At 46.1% G+C, this 23,636-nt stretch overlaps 2 protein-coding genes across 15 annotated transcripts in view; both read right to left on the bottom strand.

Moving 5' to 3' along the window:
* The window catches only part of LOC117897511 (heat shock protein DDB_G0288861), a 45,808-nt gene that overhangs the window by 1,432 nt on the left and 20,740 nt on the right, over positions 1-23,636 (bottom strand). For 7 of the 14 annotated variants that reach the window (XM_034806421.1, XM_034806420.1, XM_034806410.1 and 4 more), the window contains 3 exons: positions 20,946-23,528; positions 20,445-20,813; positions 19,219-20,390 (listed from right to left, as the gene is read on the bottom strand). In XM_034806421.1, coding sequence (XP_034662312.1) covers positions 20,369-20,390; positions 20,445-20,813; positions 20,946-23,528 — 2,974 coding nt within the window. In that variant the 3' untranslated portion in view covers positions 19,219-20,368. Of the gene's footprint in view, positions 1-19,218; positions 20,391-20,433; positions 20,814-20,945; positions 23,529-23,636 lie in introns of those variants that run through there. The other 7 variants (XM_034806417.1, XM_034806419.1, XM_034806416.1 and 4 more) reach the window with 7 other exon arrangements.
* LOC117897520 (RNA polymerase II degradation factor 1) lies at positions 5,355-7,935 on the bottom strand. The gene is made up of 2 exons (XM_034806436.1): positions 7,027-7,935; positions 5,355-6,934 (listed from the first exon to the last, which is right to left on the bottom strand). The coding sequence occupies exons 1-2, from the start codon at positions 7,042-7,044 to the stop codon at positions 5,639-5,641; spliced, it is 1,314 nt and encodes a 437-aa protein (XP_034662327.1). The 5' UTR covers positions 7,045-7,935; the 3' UTR covers positions 5,355-5,638.

Genomic DNA, 23,636 nt, shown 5'->3' with positions numbered 1-23,636 from the left:
TGAGAAATGAAACTAAATATTGCCAGCATCCAGCTTCTGCATCCAGCTACTGCATCCAGCTCCTGCTTCAGCTTCATCGGATCATATTTCAAATCCAAAAATGTGTCCAGTCGGATGAGCTGCAGTTGCCGTTGCCATCGCAGGTTCAAACACACACACATAATGAGCAAAAGTGTTCCAAATCAACAGCATCAAAAGGCAAACGATACAATCGAGTGGCTCGAACATCAGATACCCGGTGCCTACTCCACACCTGGAGCAACTGAGTCGGTGCCAAGAATCCCATAACAAAGTACACTTGCACTTGATTCTTGTTTCTGAAACGGGTTCGAAGCTAGCAGTTGGTGGCAAGGACATGCCCTACCTGTGCCTAGTTGTGATTGCAGCTGATCGAGGTCAAGAACTGGTCGAATATGCTTTCTTTTTGTTACTTGTGTGGCAAGTTTGGGTAGAGAGAGAGAGCCGTTGACATGATGACAGCACATTATTTCCCAGCCAGCGCCAAGGCAGACAATTATGAGCTCTGTGGCTCTGAGCTGGAACTCCCGCCCAAAATATAGTATACAGTTCTGCCTCATATATCCGTTTTTAATAAATTAGTTTGCTCCTTTGCCACGCCCCGAGTGCCTCAGAGTGGCAGCAGCATTCACCTTTCGAGCTGCACGCAGACACAAGCTTCCTCGAGTGCCATAAAAGCCAACTGCAGAGTGCACAGGCAGCCAAGTACATAAGGTACAGATACAGATACAGATACAGATACATTGCACTTCCGTTGCACAACGCCCACGTGCAGTCGTTCCGCTGAAGCAAATGTCTGTCTGCACATTGGACTGTCTCTACCCTTTGCTCACCCATTGACCCATGCATCCGTTGTGGAATATAGGAAATACTTTCTTACACAATTTCAAGCGGCATTCGTAATAATCATTCCCGAGTGGGAATGCAGTTGTTAGCATGTTGAGTCCATTAATTCTACCATCTGTAGATGATCTACAGATAACCCCGCATGGATTCAAGGCAACATTAAGCATCTTTTATGGCCAATCATGGCTTATCCTTACGGCCAAAAAATCACCTTGAGGCCTGCTACTTTTTGTAAGCAATTTCCGGACTCCGAATTCTTAAAAAACGCGCGTAGAGCAATGGCAAATTGGTAACTGCGGATGGCCGAATGAAAGCCAGTCCACGCGCGGATAAGACAGACACAGACGATGTGTAAATCATTTGAGCAAAACGTAGACATAATCTCGGCATACTGCACACGTGCCACAGGCTTTTATTGTTGTCCTTCAGTCTGTCTGTGAGTTCCTCCCTCCCTTTGTCCCCTGCCTGTCTGTGCTCCTAAGCAAAGACCCTAAAAAATTCATAACATGTAGCTCGCGCATATCCCGAAAATCCACACCCAAATACACCAGCGACAATGTATGTGTGTGTGTCTGTTTGTGTCTGTGTGTGTGTGTGTGCGCCCATCATCAGCCATCAGGCACTGAGCCACCGCCATCGCGCTGAGTGGCCGCCTTACGTGGCAAGGACTTGAGGCGGGGAGTGAGACGGGGATAAAAGTATCATTGCTTTTAGAGAGAGCCTCTTTAGTGTTCCTCCTAATATTGCCAGAGCCCCCAACTCAGCCATTGTGGCCACAATAAAAATTCGTATTCCCATTCTATAGACATTGTTGTTGCTGTTGCTGAAGAGCTTCCTCAAACCATACAGAAATATACAGAAATATGTATATTTTTTGTTGAGAGACGCCTGTCAAAAGGCAGATCAATCAATAAGAACTTGCTCAAATGAAATGAAATCTGTTTAATGTGGGTGAGTGGATTATTTTGAGAGGACACAAAGGCCAAAGAGTTGTGTTGTGTTGTGCATCAAACAAACACTTCAAAAAATCATTTTTATCTTAACTTTTGCAAAAATATTTATATAAATAGCTGAAGTGAACCGACCGACACAACTTTCCGGGAATTATAAATATATTGCGTCTACAATTTGGAGAGAGAGAGCTCGAAAACTTTCATTATGCAAAAGTTTTTTAATAAAAGTGCAAACACAGTGGCAGCTACACACACCCAGCCCCCCCACCCACACACAGCACACAGCCACATGCCACACATGGGCAGGGCAGGGCCGTTATTAAAAGCAACTTCATTTTTTTGTACATTTCCGTACGAGTCTGTGGAATGAGGAATCAGCTGCTTATTTAATAAAGCAAACATTTGCAATGTTAGAATTGCCGCTTTGGAAATTCTAATCCAACATATTTTGGAAACGGTTGAAGGATTTGTGGGGGGCTAGACAGATTTTAATTCATTATTTGCTTTTATTGATTACAGTCCTTTTAATTATTTTAAAAATATCACAGCTGATACTAAGGCTTTTTTCCATAAATTTTAAACAACTTAATATTGCATAGAGTTTTTTTTTCGATGACCCTGACAAATTTGAGCGCTATTTATTATTGTGTTAATAAACATTGTCGCGGATCAATGAACCATATCATGTGTGTATCTATTTATGTTAGGAATGAGCGTTGAAATACTAATACTTTTAGATAAATGATCAACGCCCTGATTTTATGCATGTCATTCCCAAATATTTGTCGCAAATCCTTACATAAGTACACACAAAGGTGCAAAACAAAGCCACACTACATATTTACATAAATCCATTCGTATGTATGTAGTTACATGTATCCTCATAATTATATTCTTGGGGGATGTTCGGTTGGGTGTGTCATTGTCAGCGTTGTTGTCTGCCAGCCTCAAATTAAAATTAATTAATTTTGCGGCCAAACACAAGGCAAACTTGCCGGAAACTAAAAACCCACCGCACATAATCATTTCCATTGTACATCCATGCACGTACGAGAGGCCAACCGACTCCCCACCGACTCGCCAACTTTGCAGTTCATTAAGTAACATACAAATAATGAATGGAATATGTTTATGTCAAAGTAAAAATAATATTGCGGCAAGACACAAACAGAGCGGAGAATGAGTCTAATAAAGTTGGCACATGAAAATCATAATAATATCTAAAATGTTTAATTTTACATAAAAAAAAGAGTGTATAAAAATATGCACAAGGAAGGAAAGGCCGAAGGCTTAGATACCCTTTGCAGGCTTTCATTTATTTGTGAGTAGTTTCTGTGGCAAGGATGTTGATGCCTTCTTCCCTCGGTTGCAGAACATCTCTTGCAGCGGGGACAACAGCCAAAAAAAGGAGAAAACAAAATTAAATAAAAGGGAACCGGAAGCGAGTACACTGTGAAGCGAGTTGCCACCAATATTACGTATACGCACGCAAGCACATGTGCGACGCGACAAGGCAAATACTTTTTGTGTATGCAAAATAAAGTACTTGAAAAGTCACTTAAAGTGTGTCGCTGGGTGGGGCACGCCCCTCTCACTGACTGGTGGAGCGGCATAAAAAGCGTAAAAAATGTTAAATGATAAATAAAATTTACAACCGCAACAACAAAGCCACCAGCCAACGACAGAGGCAACGACAACGTTGCTGCGGAGCCATATGTGGCAAGCGCAGAGAAGTTTAACTTCTCCGCCGCGCTCTCTCCGCGCTCAGCGAGCAAGCGAGCGAGGAGCGACATAATAAAATGCAATTTAGACATCAAAAATACACAGTAAATGGAGCAAGAGTAGCGCGGCAACTCGAAAGTGGCAGCAGGGCAGCAGCTCCAAGCGGAGGAGCCACAGACAGCCGCGTGACTGACAGGCGAACGCCAAAAGGACCACATCCGCTGGCTCCAAACTGCAAACAGTGTCGTGCCACACAGGGACAAAGGACGAGCCAACAGTTAGATGTATGTAAGGGAGAGGTGGGCTGCAGAGTAGAGAAGAGGCTGTGCGTGGCAGAGGTGCAGCGGGAAAGAAGGATTGCTGGCAAGCAAATATCCTACTGTGTGCGATATGTCACTGTTGCTGTTTTCTTCGCACTGCCACAAATGTTTCTGGCCTGAATTGGCTTTGGTTAGTGTTCCAGGTGTAAAGATTGCTTCAACTTTAAGTAGAACTGAACAGCAGTTTTGCGATCAAATGTTGCTAGATTTTGTTTGGTTTAATATTTAGTTTTTAATTAAAGACTTCTGCTTCCTCAATGCAAGCTACCCGATTGTAGTTTGCTCTTCCAGAACTGGACCAAGACTCAGTTTGGATGCCCGGCCAAGAAAAACAAAGCGTGGCAAAGCGTCCCATCTGGCAACGGGAAATCAAAGCAGAACTGCAAAAAGCGGCGACATGCCAGCGCGTAGCGGAACAACAAAGGTGTGCACTTAATTTAATTAGACCCGGGAAACCCTGGAGTGCAAGGGTTGCCCCGGTACGCTACGGTACTGTACTTTGCCCCTACATACATAAAGAGTCCGAGCTGTCGATGTAATGGTCTGGAAATGGCATTTGGCAGAGCCTGGGAGAGAGAGAACGAGCGAGCCTTTTGTGAAGATGAATTTCATTTCATTTAACACAAATTTCATTGTGTTGCGTGCGCTTAAAGTGAAATTAAATAAATGAGCATGGAAAAGCGGGAATGGCAGGGCTCTGGAGTTGGAGTAGGAGTTGGAGTAGGAGTTGGAGTCGTAGCTGGCGGTTTATGTCCATGATAAATGCAGCGTAAAATCACTGCTAAACAAGTATGAGCATTATGGCGGGCATTTCGGCTATAAGATACCCGGTACTGGGAAATCTTGTTGAATACAAAGTTCTGTAGTCATTCAGAAATAGTTGCATAACTTGGAAGGGATCGTAGAAAGATTTTTCAGAGTTTCTAAAATTAAAACAAAACTTAAAGCATTGGGCTCAAGTAACGGCACTTCTTTCTGTCTCCTTATTGCAGAAACTGTTTTCGATCACAGAAGTGGCTTCTGCGTACACATCTCCACACATATAAATATCTACGTTTGTGTGTCTGCACACATGTGAGCTTTTGCTCGCGAGATAAGCTCAGCTCTGCTCTGCAGAGGTAACAGAGCTTTTTCTCTCTCTCCCTCTCACGCATCAACGAAATGTGTCGCTTATTGTTGTTTTTGTTATGAGACAGACATGTTTAATCGTGCACAACCGAAAACACGATAGCGCAGGGAGAAGAAAGGTGTTCGGTTCAGTGGGAGATAAGCGAGATCGCATGCGCTTGGTTTTCGCTTTGTCAAAAATGCATTCGCTATTTGCATTTGCAGACTTTGCACATTAATTTCTCCTTAAACCCCATGTTAACCGTTCATTGAAAACTTATGAATCACCATCAACATACCCTCTGTTCCACAGGGTATTCTTATTAAAAAAAAAAAAAAGTTAACCCCCAACTCTGTTGCAACGGCTTTCGTGTGTGTTTCCGTTCGTGTTTGTATTTGAATGCAAATTGTTGTAATGTTAAATGAGTCACAAAATTGTTGTACATCACGAGGATTAAATGAATTTTAAAACTCAAAACGGCATTGAAAATGGAAAAACGAAATGCTGTGCCGCGCTGCGCTGCGCAGTGCTGAAAATTGCATTACGATGTTCGCTTTGGTTGACGAGGAACGCGGGAGTGGGGGTGCATAATGTGCTTATAATTATAACAAAGTAAACTTGTGCGCTGAATCCAAATGAGAGTTGAGATTCATGGGGATACGTACTAGATCCTACCACCAGCTCTTGACCTTGTGCAGGACTGTCTTGAAGACGGGCACCTTAACGGGAAAGGGCTTGGGCACCTTGATGGGAACGTACTTAATCACCTCGTAGGGCACATGCTTCTCCACGGGTATGGGTATGTGCTTCTCCACGGGCACCGGCACCACACGCTCCACGGGCACCTTCAGCTCCTTCTCGTAGGGCACCTGAATTGTTTTGGTGATCGGTATGTGGATGGGCACGGGCTTGCGTACGGGTATGATGACCGCATGGGAAATGGGTATCTTGACGGGCTTCTCCACCGGGACGTGCTGCTTCTTCACATGCTTCACCGGCACATAGTTGATGATATCCACGTGATGGGTGTGATGCGAGTGGCCGCCCCCCTGGCCCCCCTGGCCGCTATGACCACTTGACGACTCGGACAAGTAGTTGGAGCTCTGCTCCTGGCCATCTCCTTGATGCTCTTCATAGTCATCGCCAGATCCGCTCGATGCAGACGATGCCGAGCCAGAGGCGGATGTCTGTCCGTGGGGACTATAGTAGGAGGAGTGCTGCTGCTCCTGCTGCTGCTGTTGCTGCTTCAGCTGCTGGTAGAGCTGCTCCTGCTGCTGCTGCGGCTCATCATAGCCAGAATTCTGCTCATAATGTGGAAGGAAGTTGCCCATTGAGATTTTCTCGTAGGCATACGGCTGCTGTTCATGCTGCTGCTGCTGGTGCTGCTGTTCCTCAGGCGCTGATAATGCCCATGATCCATAGCCCTGCTCTGTGCCGCCGAAACCGTAACCGTACGCGGGCAGGAATCCGCCATTGTGCGATGCAGAAGGATAATTGTAAGCGGGAGACTGATGCTGCTGCTGATTGTTTTCCAGACTGCTGCCATAGTCATTGGCCGTTGCTGCCACAGCCGCCACGGCGGCTTCCTCATTGTGTTCCTCGTAAATCGGTATCTCCTGCTTGGACGACCCAAGTGCCAGGGCCTCCGTGTGGGTGGGCGCCACTGAGCCGTAACCGTTGCTAATGTGACCCAGGCCCGATAGACTGGTGAGTCCATTAAGCACTGCAGAAAGGCCAGACGACGACCCTCCATGTTGGATGCGACGCTCCCCTGTGCCGTAGCTCTGATGATTTCCATGATGCTGCCGCGACTGGTGCTGCTTCATGGGCAGCCATCGGTTGTCGTACAACGATGCCACATTGTTCCCATAGCTGCCACCCATGGCGGATGGTGGCGGATTCCTGGCCATGGTCGTTGCACCGACAATCGTCAATATGGTCGTGGCGGCTGCAATGAGCGGCATCTGCTGTTTGGGTATGCGTAATAAAAAACGATTTAATATGCAAAACACTTGAGAATGCCTTTTAAATATTCTCGCTTCCAATCCATTCCACTCACCAAATTAACGTTCGCCATTTCTCTGGGCTCTGGAACCTTTTGCTGGGAATGCAACCTTGATGACTGCTCGACGGCAGCGCTGGCAATGTGGCTCCGTTTGGTCGGGTGGCGCGTTTTTATATGGCCTCGGAGTAGGACAAACGGCCAGGCCAGTGTTTTCCCATTACACAAGCAGCAGCTCCAGCTCCAGCTCCAACTCCAGCTTTGGGTTCAGCTGCAGCTTCAGCGGTTGATAGACGGCGGACGGTCGCTGGTGCTGGCCAAAAAGTGAGTGTCTGCCATTTGTTGACCTGCCATTTCTCTCGCTCTCTGCCTCTCTCTCTTTTTTCTGCATTTATGAATTAAGTTACGCGATCAATTCAAATCGCACAAAATCCAACAGGAAAATGTTATACCCAAATCGCAACAGAAACCGGCTAGACCATAAGCACTTGGCACTGGCACTGGCACTGGCAGGAAAACAATAAAGTTCAAAGTCATTTTCCATGACAACAACCAGTACAAGGAATTAGATTGTGCCTGGCACGCGCCTCCATCTGGCTGCAGCTTCATTATGGTTTCGCCATGATCACGATCTCCGCTTCGCTTCGCCTTTCGTTGTGGCCTTCACAAACACAAATAAACAGCCTGCATCCCATTTATGTAGCTCCATCAGCGTCGCCTCTGGAGTGCATTGGAGTGAAGTCGAGTGCTCCAGGTCTTGTCCGCGATTTTGAGCGGAGTGAAGTCGCGGGCTCCAGGTTGTCCAGCTTCATCAGCGTCTCTGAAACGAGTGAAGTACTTTTTTTTCGGAAGTGGTTCAACCGCTTTGGAGCACACTCAGTGCAGGCGGACAGCAGCTGGCTGCTAGAACACTGCAAGACCATCAAGGGCTGAAGGCTGGAACTACTCCCAGAAGAATTACAATGAGTCTCCCCATAGTCGATCGATTTGGTTGCTAATTCCTACACGCAGCGAAAAAATACACTTTAAGTTACCTTACAGACAAATATTGGATTTCCATATATTTCTGATAAAAATCTTAATCTGAAATCTGAAAATTTAAGTAAAATAAATATTTATTTGTGTGTTTATTTCTATGGCATTTTTCTCCCAGTGCACGAGTTAGATAACAAAAATTGTTCCCACTTGCCGCACTTTTTTGTAGGCTGAGAGAAGCTGGACTGCATTTTTTTTTGGCATTTTCTCATCGAACTGCAGCGCTCCAGCCTTAGACTTTTCCATTTTCCATTGTCTCTGGAGCTGGACATTGCCTTTACCTTTTCCCCAAGACCAAAACTAAAAAAAGGTTAGTTTTAATTGTTTAAAAAACTTTGTGTTTTTGTTGGATCCATTGTTCGGATTGGATTGCTCTCCTTTTTTGGGGCGTGGCAGTGGAGTGGAGGCTGGGGCTGGGGCTGGGTGCATAAAAGTGAACGCCTTTTAAGTGCACCTGCAGACATGATGCTGCTGATTATATTTTTCTTGGCAAGCGTAACAGCTCGTTAGTATTTTCAAGTGATTTTCATTTATTTTCTCTGGTAGGAAAGCCGAGTGGAAAGGCGAAGAAAACGAAGGCCAAGCTGAAGGCCCAGGCCAGACGCTTGAAAAAGTCCAAGACGGAAGGCCCAGTCTGCAGAAGGAAGGTCCGGGCACTGATTTGAAAGGAAACAAACATTTTGCTGGTCAGAGAGAGGTGGGTTGGCTGCCTCGTGGCAGTCACTTTCCTGTCCCTGGCCTGGCTATTATTTTTTTAAGGCAAAATTTACGCTTACTTCATTTCAATTGCAATTACATGATGCCATTTTCTCGGCTGCAAATGCAAAAGTGATGTAACTCTGAGAGCTGCAGGGGCATCGGTCAGGACAGGCTAGGTCTGAATATTAACTAAAGGAGTGGAGTGCCACACAGCCCTTGTTCCATAGAACCAATCAATAATTCCGATCCATACACACACACACATGCAGAAATATCAACAATATAAAATCGCTTTTTAAATACTGTATTTTCCTGTCGTTTTTTTGCTTTTGTTTTTATTTTTCTCTTTGTGTGACACAGATGCAGATCCATATTCAGATGCAGATATAGAAACAGCTACAAATACATGTGCAGAAACAGATACAGATGCAAATGCCACATAAAATAAATAAAAGTATTTCATATTTTTGCTGGCCCTCTCTCGCTCTCTCCCACTCTCCCATTCTGCCGTGTAATATTTTGCCAGCCCGTATCCATATTTTGTTTTGTTGACCAAAAAGAGAGCAAGTAGAGAATGCATTTTGAAGCACACAATCGAATGGGGGCGGGGTGCAAAGGCATACACTAATGCGGATGTGCGCCTCCCGAAATGTGTCTGTTTACATTTATTTGCATTGTATTTATGCACACTATTTTATTGTTGTTTATTAAAACTTTGGGGGGGAGCGAAACAAATTCTATGGGAATCTCTCTCTGTCCAAGTGAAAGTCCTAAAACAAAATAGGAAATACGTAGGGATAGGGCACAAAAACATTACAACGCATTGAATTCTGTACATCTGCGTGAGACCTTTTCAATTGGGGGACCCTCTGTGGGTTATGGCACATGGAGTTTGGATCCTACAAAACGCTGACTTTGATAAATGACGAGGAGCAACCACTCCATGCCGAGCGGCCATATCAAGCGATTCTGCACGTAGATGCGGGTATTTGTTGGCATTTTGTTTTAGGGTTTTTTGCACTGCCACGGGAAAACAATGCTAGTGGGAATATTATACAAAAACTAAATACCACAAAAGGCAGCTCATATAACAATTCGTTGGTTTTTTTATATTTTTATCCTCTATAATGCCTGACGGGGTAATGTTATTTTTTTTGCCAAAAGCAGAAAGGGACACATTTAATAGTAAATATAAATGCTGCAGTAAGTCAGTCAAATTGTAGCTTTTAGCTTGTAAAAATTGATCAAATTTCAAACCTTCTTTGAAACTCCTTGAAGCAAAGGGGCTTCAGGTTTGTCACGACAAATCCATCGTTTTCTATCTTGCAATGCCAAAGAGTCAGCACCGGAAAGGTATCAGTCGTGCCAGGGAGGACTGATGGCTCGAGTTTTGATTCTAAAACTTCTGCAGATCCAGTAAGGCAATGAAATGAATGTTTTCCAGTCATATTATAAAAGATTTTTAATGAGTTTTCCAGCATTGTATCCAGCACATCCCGCTGGGCGTGCACGTATAATCATTCCAAGTCTGTGCCAGGGTGTTCCAAACTCCATCTCCCAGTGGTTTCCCTTTACGATTATATTTGCCTAATCCTTGCATCCCCCTCCAGCCCTTTGGTGGTGCTCCATATGAGGCATACTTAACGGAAATTAGCTCCACTGCTAAATGTGCCTTCGGGGACCCCCCACCGGCGAGAGTATCTGAGAAAAAAGAGCAGGAGAAGGAGAGAGGGAGTAGGAGAGGAGAGCCCAAACTAGAGGCGGCGCTTGTGCTACAAAATTAACTGTTACATGTTAAGTGCCATAATTTGTATAAGCTGCCACATGCCACAGTGTGGCTCATACTCATATCCAAAACGCACCCATGTCCATAGTGTGTATCGTGTTATTAAAAAAGAGAGACCAAATGGAAAAAAAAACTGACTCCTACCATTGCGTGTGTCTGTGCGTTTCTGTGTACTTGGCAACCCTGTCCCCTGAGTGACGGCTGGGGCAGGGTTCACTTTTCAGTTGGACTGGGGGCCCGACTCATTCTATGCGACTAACTAATTAAGATAAGTGTGTCTGATTTTCATATTAATGGGGCACAAACGCAACCCATTGTGGCGCTCTTATCTTAAATGTTTGGGGCAAAGCAAAAGCAAAAGCGTCAAATGTTGCGGGGATATCCAGTAGTGGTTCTCCTCTAAGCCCAGGCCCAGGCCCAAGCTCGAACCCTTCCTTCTTCTTCTCTGGAATCAGATTTTTCCCAGCAGAAACATGAAACAGAAGGCGTGTGGTTTAGGTACTGGGATGTCGGGATGTCTGGGCTCCTGTAACGGACGTGGCTTACATGAGCATGTGTTTTTAAGCCTCGTTGGGCACCAAACAATTAATATTGCGCTCCGCCCACAGCCGCGCCCACAGCACAAGGGGCAATGAGCGAGCAGGAGCAGTAAAGGGGGAGGAGGGCTGAGCACAAATCAGCCTCCTGTGAAATGTGAAGCATAAAAGCGCGCGCTCTGGCATCAGGCAACAACAGCAACCGGAAACGGAAGCGCACAACTCTTTGCGCGAATTAATCACACAGCCACTACAACTACCCGCAGCACAGGAAGGGGGTGGCAAGTAGCAACTTCAAGGGGCAAGAACATAAGTAAGAACATAGGAAGGCAGCAGAGGGCCAGAGCCAGAGGCAGGGGCCACAGCAAAATCAGCAGCGGGACAACATGAACATGGACACGCATATAAAATGGGTGCTGGTGGGGCGGCGGCGGGTTCTTACAGCTCATATTACATTTCATGTGGCTCAGCAGAAGAATGGTACAGTGAAGTTTAGTCGAGTATAATTCCTTTTATTGATATTTCAATTACTTTTTATCCTGCTCCTGTCTGTGTTTACACTTTTCAATTATCCTTTGGCTTCGATTCACCTTTTCTAATTGCGAATCAAAGCTGAAAGGAAGTATTCCCTGTGGAGCCGGTGCTCACTGTGGCACAGTTCGAGTGCGGTCACTAAACTTATCCACATCGCCCATACCCAGCAGCCCCTCTGGGCACCAGCCTGTCCACCCTCCAAAACGACAGTGGTGCATGGAGCTAATTAAATATGCGTGCTTTGCCTCAATGCCCTGGCCGCACTGGGGCCTTGCGTGCCCCACGGCCTGGCCCGTCCCTTCGACTGCCCTGACCCCTACCATGCCATACCCCACCTGTGTCCAGTACGCCAGTTTATGGCCGTGTAACACCCCCGTTTGCGTATCTGTGTGAGCAGCGCCTATTTCGGTGGGGGGGGACCCATACATATTTGTTAATCATTTTACGTGCGCCAGCCCTGCCCTGCACTGCCCTGGCCCCACCGCTGCGTAGCACCCGAGCGGTTTATTGTTTTTTAAAACGTGGGCGTGGCCAGTCAGGGTCGTACCTGGTGTCGCGGGGAGGGAATTTAACGAGCGGCGGCTGCGACAACGGACCGGCCCGCTCTTTGTGATGTAAATTAAATAAACATGATTTTTATATGATTTTCGCAGTGCATTGTGCCCGCTCCAGCCTCAGCCTTGAGCAAGTGTCCTGTCGTGCCAGTTGCTTCGGGTGTCAATTTTATGGGCCGTCAGTCATTTGGCCAAAAGCAACACCCAGCGACGCCTTCCTTCGAGTGTAATTTAATTGAATAATTAAAATTTTTATTGCTGCCGTGTGTGTGCGCTCTCCTCTCTCCAGGAGCGTCCGAGAGAGAGTGAATATGCAAAGCGTGTCATTTTAATTTACGAGCATGACGTTCGGCAACAGCCAGATAATAAACACGCTCGCAATTAAGTACACGTCGGCGGCGGGCGGGGGTACGGTGAAGGCGGCGTACACTTGCAGTGTGCCATCATATCCATGTCCAGCCATGACATCCCATCACGCAAACACCAAAGTTCAGCCGCTAACAACACTAAAACTACCAATTATTTTGCTCAAGGATGATAATTCCAATCATTAAACTGGATGTACCCAGTGGATCCCTAAGGCCATGCCATCCACACCACAAATGCCATTTGAGTAAGCCCAAAATATGCATCCAGTGTAAGCTCAAACACTGGTTTTATTAGTGAACAATGAACATAAAATGCAAGTGCCTGGCCTGCTGGCTCCAATCTTTCCAAAGCTCGATCACCCGATTCGCCCAGCGGCAATGCCGAATCCAGAAAGCCGTTACGGTATCTGCTGACTTCTGGAGACCCCTCCACTGAAGCTTTTATTGTTCGCAGCTGAAACCCAACCCATTGCTGCTTGCCTTCAGCCGCCTACCTGCTTGCACTTGCTTGTGCCCAAAAAAGAGCGCGCTCTCTCTCTCTCTCAAAGCTCTCTCTCGAAACGTGCATGATCCGCTGTGAGCTTATGTATGCCGACGAAAGCTGCGCGTGGCGAGAGGAGCGTCAAAGAGCAAGCAAAACTTGTGCAGGTACTTACTTGGATGTTACGATTTCAATAACAGTTATCAACATTAAATTTCTTTTTATTTAGTTCGAATAATTCCACAAACATGCAGAGATTTATCGTTCCTACATAATCTTAACATATTTTTATCGTTTCTGGAGAGAAGACTATTTTGTTGAAGAGAAAAATAATATGTTCAATTAATAGTTAATTATAGTTAAAAATTTAAGTTATAAAATGCTCAATAGTTAAAGAATCTATCATCGAATATTTAACGTAGTTCCAATAGCATTCCTACGAATATATTGTCTCACATTTAACAATTTACGTGCCAACTTCACCTATTTATAACCCATTTGTTGAACTGCTATTACAGTGATAAAGACGTTCCCTCTGAGTGCCAATTTGTTGGCCAAACTCCCACAAAATGTCATCAGAGCCGGAGAGACTATTAAAAAGTCCACTAGAACAGAGTCTCTTGCCCCATTGAACGAATACCAAAGACCAGCCCCCGGCATACCATGGAAGTTGAGCTGATTATGGCTCCTGTAGAGCTCCTGTAGGTCCTGTGGGTGAATGGTGAATGTTTCCATTGTGGGAGTGGTTCCTGGAAACGAGCAGCTAATTTAAAATGTAGTCAAAGGGGAGTCGTCGCTATTTATGGCCATTACCATGAAGCATTCAACGCAGTCGTTAACTGCCCGCTGAATGCATAAATTAGCAATTGATTTTTGCTGCATTAAATATTAAACATGCAGTTCCATGCCCCATGCCCCCCATGCAGTGAGGGGCTCACTTCAAGCGTTGACTTTAAGTTCTTTTGACCATGTTCAGGACTCAAGATAAAACGCAGCAACTTTTTAACACCCCTGACAATTTGAACTAACAGAAAGTTCGAAATGTTCCGCTGCTCATGCACTTGGCAACACTTTGGCTGACTCCTAACCCCGCACCCAGCAGACCCACAGCCAGAGCCAAAGTGGCTTGAGCTTTAGTTAAGGATTGTACCACCAGTACCAGTACCAGTACTCGTACGTACACTTTTTTATTGCCACATTGTGCGTAGATTGCACTGTTCTGTTTCTTTTTTTTCGGTGAAATGTTCGTAATATCTATAAACGTAATTGGATATGTGGATGGACGAAACTTTGAGCTGGACTCGAGAACTCTTCACACGTCTGTGCGGCTCTCTGTGAACAATTGGCAACAATTGTAGCCATGCCACAGAACGGCGGCATAGCCATAAAAAGTTTTTATGAAAATTTTCCTAAGCGCGCGGCAAGAAATTAGGCAATCAATTTACCAATTACGCCAGCTGAACTCATGTAATGTGATAAGTGGACGCACTCGCGCACTTTAAGTGGTTGTATCTGCCATTGTACAAGTGTAGCCATGGCTTGTTTGGTTGCTAAAATGCTGCTGCTGCTGGTGGTTCTGCTGCTACTGTGTGGGGTTTTCCGCTTCCAACTTTAGCAGCCTGTCAAGTTTGTCAGGATGGCTTCCGACAACAGCTGCCGTTACTCTTGGCCCTGACCACCGCTCCACTCCACTCCACTCCTTCCACACACTGCTCCTCCTGCGAGCCCTCTGCTGCGCAAAAGTTTCATGCGTTAAGCCTTTTGACAGCTGCACCAATTTCAAGTATTTTTCTTAATTTTTGCCAATAAATTTTTGCTCTTTGCTTTTTGCGGTGAAAACTTAAAAGTAGCCACAGCACAGCGTAAGGCAGAAGATGGTTTTCTCTCGAAAAACTTTGGTTTAATGCTTGCGCATTTTATGAACCTGGTGGCAGTGGCAGTGGTGGCAAGTGGCTCCACGCCTCCTGTTGGACGTGTCGACTCCACAGAGAGAGCTCTAGCAACAACTATTTTGCACTTAGTCGCAGTTGAAGCATAAAATTGATTTTTAATTGGAAATTGTTTGCATATTTTGCATTGGTCCACCGCCAGCCACCACCTGATGCAAGTGAGCTAAAGTGCATGTGAGAATTTACCCCAAAAATGGTACAAAAGTGAACAAAAAAAGGCCTCGACAATGGAAGTACCTGGCGCCTTTAGGTGCTTGTAAATTCTACAGGTGCTCCAGGGGCTGTTCGATCAATTGTCGGTGCATTTCCAGGCGCTGCCACACTACTCTGGCACAAAATAGCATAAATAAAGAGCATACCCCGTGCACTCTACAAGTGCCAGGGGTATTAAGCACACAGGCACTAACCTCAAGTGAAAACAGCCGGACTTGGAAGGGTACTTCAGTGCTGGACTGCTTGGATGGCAGGGCAAGGCTAGACTTTAGTTTGATTGAAAGTCCTAAGGAATCGCATAAAAACAACTACTGCCAGATGACAGGAAATTGAGTCCTCTCACCCAATTCATGTTATGTTGTTGGGTGGGTGGGGGGTCCATTAAAATTGTAAATCAAACAGCCACAATGCAAACACAGAAGAGGGCATATGACCGGAGGGGGGTGACAACATGTTGAACTAGGTCAGAGACCCACCACAGCCGAAACGCGGTCGAAATTTTCGCTGCGGTTGCACTTGCCTCCGTCGAGCATGCGCCGTGTGGGCGCACACCCGAGGCGATGGCTGCCTGTCCCTTGCGGCGAATTCAGACTGTGACAGAAGGCCATCAACAAACCATTGTTGTTGGGTGTTTTGTGGCAGTGTTTGGCTGTTCTACAGTTTCCCTTTTTTGTATATCAATTGCATTTTATTTGATGGCCTTTTATTCCTTCATTTTTGGAATTTTCGTATTTACCCGGGCACCCCGCTGCCCCCGGTGCATCGCGTGTCCACAGACCCAGGGCTAATGATGCCACTTGCCAGCGGCAGCAGTAACAAAGCAGGCAGGCAACCTGCCATGCCTCTCTGGCATTTGTCGTGTCGTGTCCTGGCACTGCCAAAAACCACAGCGACTAAATAAGTATGAACCTCAAACAATGTATTCAAATTTCGACTATAATATACCCACTACGAAGACCAGCTGATGGGCAAGAAATTCAAATCTGCTGCTTTGTTTCTTCATTCCAGTAAAGCCTTGCGGTTGCCATAGAAATATAAGAAATATATTTGTACTTTCTTCTGCCCATCACAAGCATTATGCACAGATCCAATACACCCTTTTGTTACTCCCATCGAATACAGGATAAACAAATGGGCTGGCTCATGCTGCGACCGCCTATCTCATGTCCTTTGTCGAGGCATGTCTTTAGTCATAACCAAAGCGGAGGATTCGTTGTTGTTTTTTGGCGATGGCGGTTCTGGGTGGGTCATGTGCATGTAATTATTTTTAGCAGAAATATGTGAATGCAAATATTGTAGGCCTCATTCTCAGGGCAGTGTGCATATTTTATGCACTTTTGCTTCTCGCCTGACAGCAAAATTTATTTGACCGACTTATTTCCCATGTTTTTTTCTCTGTTGTTCCTCCAACCCACTCCACTAGGAGGAGGAGCAAGCTCAACGAGAACTGTGGCGTTGACAACAGCGGCAGGGCAGGCACATTGCTCTTGAGAGTTACAGTCATACAAATATCCAACAGTTTAAACAAAACTTTTAATTACATTTCGAGCAGCGGAAACAGAAACACAGTCAAACAGTCACTCACTCCGAATAACGGGGCGCGCAATAATAAAATAAATAAAATTCCATATGCACATTTTTTGTTGTTTTGCAGCACTCGCAAATGAGCAAACTTAATGGCCAACAAATCTCAATCGAAGACGCAGCCAAAAAGGAAGAGTGAAAATATTTGCTCAACAGCAGCAGCAGCAGCCACTTCACAGCTGCCTTCTCATCCTTGGAATAAGCTAAATTATCCCAGACGGCAGATATATGTACGAATGTATGTAAATATGTAAAGTGTACATATGCGCAACGTTAAGACGCTGCAGAAGCCAAGAACTGGCACACGGCTAATGATAATTACCAGGCCAGCACACACACACACACACACTGCCATGCCTCATAATAAATATTTGAAAATATTTCTGCGTAATTTTATTTTCCAATTTTAAGGCAAATGTGTGAAGAGCGTGTGGTGGGTTCGCTTCAGCTTTGCATACCCAGTACTTCTAAGAGTCCAAGGGTATGCTGCCGTTGCGGCAAAATCTGTAGATTCTACATCAGCATCAACAGCTGAAATAAAGGAAATATCAATAATGTAGCATTTCGCTTTTCTATGGCATCATCTTCAAGTATCTTTACCGAGAGATCCGGCCAAGAGGGTATCTGATAGCCGTCATCGCTTACTCCTACGTGTCTGGTAATATGGTCGTTGGGGTAGAGGCAAAAAGGGTTCGCACCATTCTTGTGTAACTTTTAGAGACGCACTTTCGCGCCTTTTGGCAACTTTTGCGTTTTCATTATTTTATTTAATTAGGTAAATGTATGCAAAGGCACCCAACACGTTCGCGCACGAGTGTAGGTTTGGGGCGGGCAGGCGCAACATATGCTTTTGTAATTACAATTACTTTTAATAATGTTGCCAGCCTGCAAGTAGGGAGCCGGGCATGTGCTCATTTTCGTTCAAGAATTTGGTGCTCAAAAAGCTAAGCTTGAAAATTGGCTTTTATGGATAAGAGAAGAGAAATTGAATACTTTTGGTTTATAACTTTGCAAAGCGGCTCATTACAGATTATTAAGAATGTGCTACAAAATTTGAGGTGTTTTCGGTAGCCTACAGAGGAACACCCACCATAAGTTGAGATTTTATAAGAGGAAGTTCGAGCTAATTTATATCTCTGTCAGGCGTTGAGATTTAGTGTTAGGTCTCCCCAATATATGTACCTTTAAAATATATAATAAAATAAAAAATCAATAAAATACTGATCATTTTGTTAAGAACAAATGCTGCTAGCGAGTTCACATCTAAAAGTATTACCAAAACATGCAAACAAATGTTTAAAACAACTGTCAAAGTTGAAGACACGTTAAAATAGGTGGAAAACAGCAACTTTGAGTCGCCATTTCTTCATATCTTTCTATCTGTCATGGCTAATGTTAGAGCTGCATATTGTCAAATGGATAGCCTTTTCACCCGGTCTCCGACATGGCCACATACTTTATCGAACGGCAACTGAACTCCAAAGATGGGCTCCAAGGAGGACAGCCTGAATTCCGTTTCCACTGTGAACGCCGATGGCTAGCGCAATGCAATCATTTTCGCTATCTCTCATAGACTACATGAAGATATCCCTTGAATGCGTTGTAGATAACATGACATATTAATTTTACGGCTTATTGTCAGATACATATGTAGGTACCAGGTAAATAACATTGCAATAAAATGCATAATGCAGATACCATGTAGTTGAGTGAACATAGTACAACGACGAAAAAAATCCGGGCTGGACCCCTCTTGACCATTCATTTCATTTCAATATCGAGATTCCTATTCTTCCAATTTCCCAAGCACAACACTTGTGAAACTGAACAGGCAGTGGCTCCTCAGGCCAAATGCCTGTATGCCTACAATATTAACAAATCGTTTCTTTTTAATATCTATGAATAATTTTAGAAAAACAATAAACAGATATTAAGAGGTTGCTCCTATTGGATATTCTGCTTTTCTTATAACCTCTAACCTCTCTTTTGTAGTCGTTCCAAGATGATAGTTCTACATACTCACTCCAAGAACTGGGACCTATTCAACTATGTTCTTCTTACTTCCAACATATGCATCTATAATCTACATTCCAGAAGATTGACAATCACAACCTGATAAATCGTAAAGCAGTACCTACTATTTGAGATGGTATTTGAGCTGCCTGTTACCATGTTCCATTAAAATAATGAAATTTAAGCAGTCTGAACATTAAAGATATGAAAGAGCAATAGAAATAACATTTCGAATTTGTTTTTCGTAATACTTTTTGCATGTTTATTAATATTTTTTATTGATTTTTGTATTTTTATACAATGTTTTGTTTGTTTGTTGTTGTTTAATACATAATTATGCTCCCGCATATCCCGCATTTGGTGATACTCCTTTCGAATGCTCCCGCAAAATCTATAATATGTGTGTGTTTGTGTTTCTTCCGCTCTGTACGTAATACATAATATAGTATATGGTATATAAGAATAGCTATACAATTAAGGATAGAAAAAGTGTTCTGTTTTGACTTCTGTTAGGCTTACACATTAGATAGATGTCTTCCAGCAGTTAAATAAAACAAATTATAGTTATGTCATAGATAGAGTGGATAGGTAGAAAGGCATTAAATAGTTACAAATGAAAGTACATAGGTAGTAAGATTAATAGTATGGGTAATCATATATCGTACAATTTGAAATCACTTTGAGAGAGCGGCAAAGGCTCGTTTCGTTATAAACAAAAGTCTCGGCATAAATAAAACACGCAACCAAAAGATACTTGAGCTTGCGACCAAATCAGAAAATCATAAACTGCAAAGCTTTTGGTTCAAAGGCCATTATGGAAAAAACTATTCCCGTCATCCGCTGCGTACCCCCCTTAATATCTCCGAGAAAATCAAGCAAGAAAATACTCGTTCATGTATTATTCTCCTGCACCCTGGGTCAAATATCAATTTTAGCCAATCTTGAGCCAATATCTCTGTGTGGTCTGATTTTTCCCACCTTCTTTTTTGCCTTCTTTTACTCCGATTGCTGGTCGATTATTTACTATACGAGTATGCTGCCGCATTATAGAAAATATTTTATACAATTTCATCAACTTGTTTGTTTTCCTTTTCATATGCGAAATGTATCTGTATCTTTTATCGTTTGAGTAGGCTAGTGGAAAAAGCGTCTATGTATACATATGTGTTTATGTATATGCATATGCATATGTTGCTTGTGTGTTTGTGTGTGTATATACATCAAAATATTTGTTTAAGTTACGCGTACTTGGCATATGTATAGACTTTTCAGTATGTAGTTTGTAAAAAACGAAATTTCAGCTACTTTCCCGCAACGCAACATAATATCAATGAGGAGGTACCCTAGTACTAGCACTTTCGGACCCTTCAATATCCCCCTCTAACTCTTTTTCTCAGCCGATCCCTTCTCCGATTCCTCTATATATCACTTTCCTGGGGGGCAGGGGGGGCAACACATACACATATGTAAGCAGTAGAGCCGCACGCACACAAAAAGCCTTAAGTCTAGAATTTTACAATGTTTCATTGTTAATTTTTGTTTTGTTTTGCTTTTTGTTGAATATGTTCTGTTGAGTAATTCGCTTCAATGTCCGCCGCTGACTAATTGGGGATGACTGGACCTGGTCTTGGACTCGTGTGTGGACGCTCAACGCACTCGCGAGGTGGGTCTGCAAAGGCCAAAGATTAGTTTGTTGTCTCATGACTCGTCACAGCTTACTCACCTGGGCGATGGGGCAACTCCTCCTGCCTGTCGCTTTGGCGTATTGGGCGCCGTTACTGCCACTCGATTTGTGGGCGTGCGCGCCCTTCCTGTTGCCGGCGCAGATGTGGGTGTGTGTGTGGGTGTGCCCGCCAGACTATACCGCTTGGGGGGTACAATGCGACTGGGCGATCGTGTGCTGCTGCTGGGCTTGCCTCCATTGGCTGCATCCTGCTGTGCGCTGCTTAGTCTACTTAAACGCGGGGAGGACAAAAGAGACAGAGTTTTGTTGTGGCTTTTAGTGACAGTCTTGGGTGGTGTGGCCACACGTGCAGGCGACGGGCTGGCCACCACTGTGGCAGCAGTGCGCGTCGATGTGGGAGTAGAACTTCTACACCAAACGTAAGATTTTTTCATGCAAAAATTTGTAAACAAAAATAAATCAAAATTTAGAACGAAATATTGCGAAAAAAATAAATAAAATTTGAAAGTGCAAAAAGGTTTCTTTGCTTTAAGTACTAACCTGCCCGCTGGGTAGCTAACTGGTCGCGGTATCCTGGATCTTGGCGCCGAATTGGAGCCCGAATTGCTGGTCGAGGTGGGCGTGGAGCCGCCACTCTTGGTCGCCGCCTCACAGGCCAGCTCCTTGAGCATGCTCGAGTCTTTGCTCATCAGTTCCCATTGTATCTGCAGACGCTTGAAGCGATTGCTCTCGATCTTCCGCTGCTCCATCACATCCAGCGTCTCGCGTCGCTGCATTGCAGCCGCCATGGAAATGTTGGGCGAATTGGGCGGCGTGGAGAAGCGCTTGGCATCGCCGGTGAGGGCCGAGACAGCGGCGGCAGCCGCCTCATCGGTGAACGACACCTTCTTCTGCTGACTGAGCACGCGGCTGACCTCCTTCTTGAGCGCTGCCGCATCGTATTGCACGTGTTCGCCGGATGTCTCCAAAATGGAGGCAATCTCCGCATAATACTTCAGTTCGGAGCGTGGCAGGCTGGCCAGGAAGTTCTCGGCCCGTGCCCTAGCGTCCAGATCCTTGCGCGAGAGCCGCTGCTTCACTGCCGGACTCTGGGCCTGGGCCTGTGCCTGCTGATGCTCTTCCTCCTCAAACACATCGGCCAGCAGCTCATCGGTGGAGCCCAGGGTGTAGTTGTAGGGCGGCTCCTGCAGACTGCGTCGCTTCTCCAGCTTGGACATCTTCTGCGTCTGCTGCCCGCCCTCGATCATGGAATTTCGCTTGGTGCGCGCCTGCGCAGAGTTGGCCTTGCGCAGGATGCTCCTGGGCATGGGCTGCGGGGGCGTTGGGTGCATCTGCTGCTGCTGATCGTATTGGTAGACATACATTTGCTTCAGCGGATCCGCATCCGCATCCAGTTCGGAGTCGGTGAGCAGCGTGGAAGAGCCGCGATAGCCAGAGCTGGGCGGTTGGCTGGACCCCGAGCTGGAGCCCTCGTCCAGCAGCTGGGTCTGGCCCTGGCCCGCCGGCGTCTGCTGGAAGTACTTGGCACAGTCGCAGATGTGTGTGCGATTCCTCCGCAGTGGCGGAGACATACAGAACAGAGGGCGCTGGGCGAGATCCGCGTCCAGTTGTCGCACCAGTTGCTTCACCTCGGGAATGTGCTGCAGCCGCCGGCGATACTCCACTGGCAACAGGGTGGCCAGCGACTGCCAGTCGGCTATGTGCTTGTAGTCCATCGTCTTGAACAGCTCATCTTCGCTGATGCTCTGCCTGCTGCTGGTGCTGTTGCCGCTGCGCGGCTTCTTCAGCGATCCGGAGCTGTTCGCTGTTCCATCCAGCGTCATCTTGTAGTTGAAGGGCGAGAAGATCACGTCCGGGGTGGCGGCTGTGGTCTTTACAAAGCCCAAGTCGGGCAGCGCGTAGTTCGGATAGATCACATAGATGGGCGCCTGCCGCTGCTCCCCGAGATTGTTCAGCTTCTCCAGGAAGGAGGGCGGCACACATCTGTACCGCTCACTCAGGCTGCTGCGCGTGGTGCTCAACGATCCGCAGGATGTCTGCATGGAGCGTGTTATCATCTCGGAGCTGGACGCACAGGACAGGGGCCGTGTGGTGGCCGCCTCTGTGCCACGGCGCGGCACCTGCGTCAGTTGCTCTTCTGTGCTCGCCTCCGAGGACACCTGACTGGCCGTCGAGGTCTGAGCTGCCGCCAGCTGATAGAGCTGCGGATTCCGCAACGGCATGCTGCGACGACGATGTGCCGGCGAGTTGGTGGCCGTCAGGGAGCCCGTGGAACTCGAGCTGGCTGCATCATCGTAGAATACTGCATCGGCTCGTGCCCTCAGCTGCCGCTGCTTTGGGGGCGTCTGTTGATCGGCGTAGTGTCCGCCCTCCTCCTCCTCCTCCTCGTCGTGGCGACTGACGGCCGAGCCCTTGCCCGAGTCGTTCATGCTCTTCTTGCGCAAACGCTGCTCCAGGGAGCCGCTGCTCGAGCTGGCCGCATCGCTGGAGGGCCAACAGCCCGAGGAGACGTCCATGCAGGTATGGGCGCTGGCCTGGGCGAGCAGCGGCTCCTCGTGGCCGCTGCTGGTGCTCTTCTGCTTGATGAAGAGCTTGACTAGATTGAAGGCTGGCGGATTGGAGGAGTTGCCCGAGGAGACGGAGCCAGAGCAGAAGTTCTGACTCTCGTGGGAGCAACTGCAGCGATGATGCTTGTGACGATGCGACTGCTGCTGCTGCTGCTGTGGCAGCTGCTGATGGGATGTGGGTGTGACCTGCTGCTGCTGTTGATGGTGTTGCTGCTGCTGCAGATCCGTCTGTTGTTGCAGTCTCTCTGAGATGGAAACGCTTATGGATATGGGCATCTGGCACATGGGCAGCAGGTTCCTCGAGCGCGACTTGCATGACTCCATGGTCGAAGTGCTGATGGCCTGTGAGACATTCAAAGGAGCGGCTCCCTGCTGCTGCTGCTGATCCTGCTGCTGCTGTTGTGTCATTGGCAATGTCTCCTCGCTTTGAAGATTCGGCAGACTGCTGCTCTTCCGCACGCTGCACTGCGGCAAATGGCGTGTGATGGTGATGGTCTCCGTGTTGTTGTTACCCGAGGGATATCTGCGTGCGGGCGAGACAAGAAATACCGAGCGTCTTTAGACCCAGACACATCGAGTGTATTGCGATTACAAATGTGATTTTTGTTGGCGGAATGAAGGGATTACAGGTAGGAATTGGTCTCTGCCAGAGGGAGGTCGCTAC

This window comes from Drosophila subobscura, chromosome O (assembly GCF_008121235.1).
Source record: "Drosophila subobscura isolate 14011-0131.10 chromosome O, UCBerk_Dsub_1.0, whole genome shotgun sequence".
Lineage (NCBI taxonomy): Eukaryota > Metazoa > Arthropoda > Insecta > Diptera > Drosophilidae > Drosophila > Drosophila subobscura.
The sequence above is the reverse complement of the archived record's forward strand: the minus strand, read 5'-3'. Positions and strand labels throughout refer to the sequence as shown.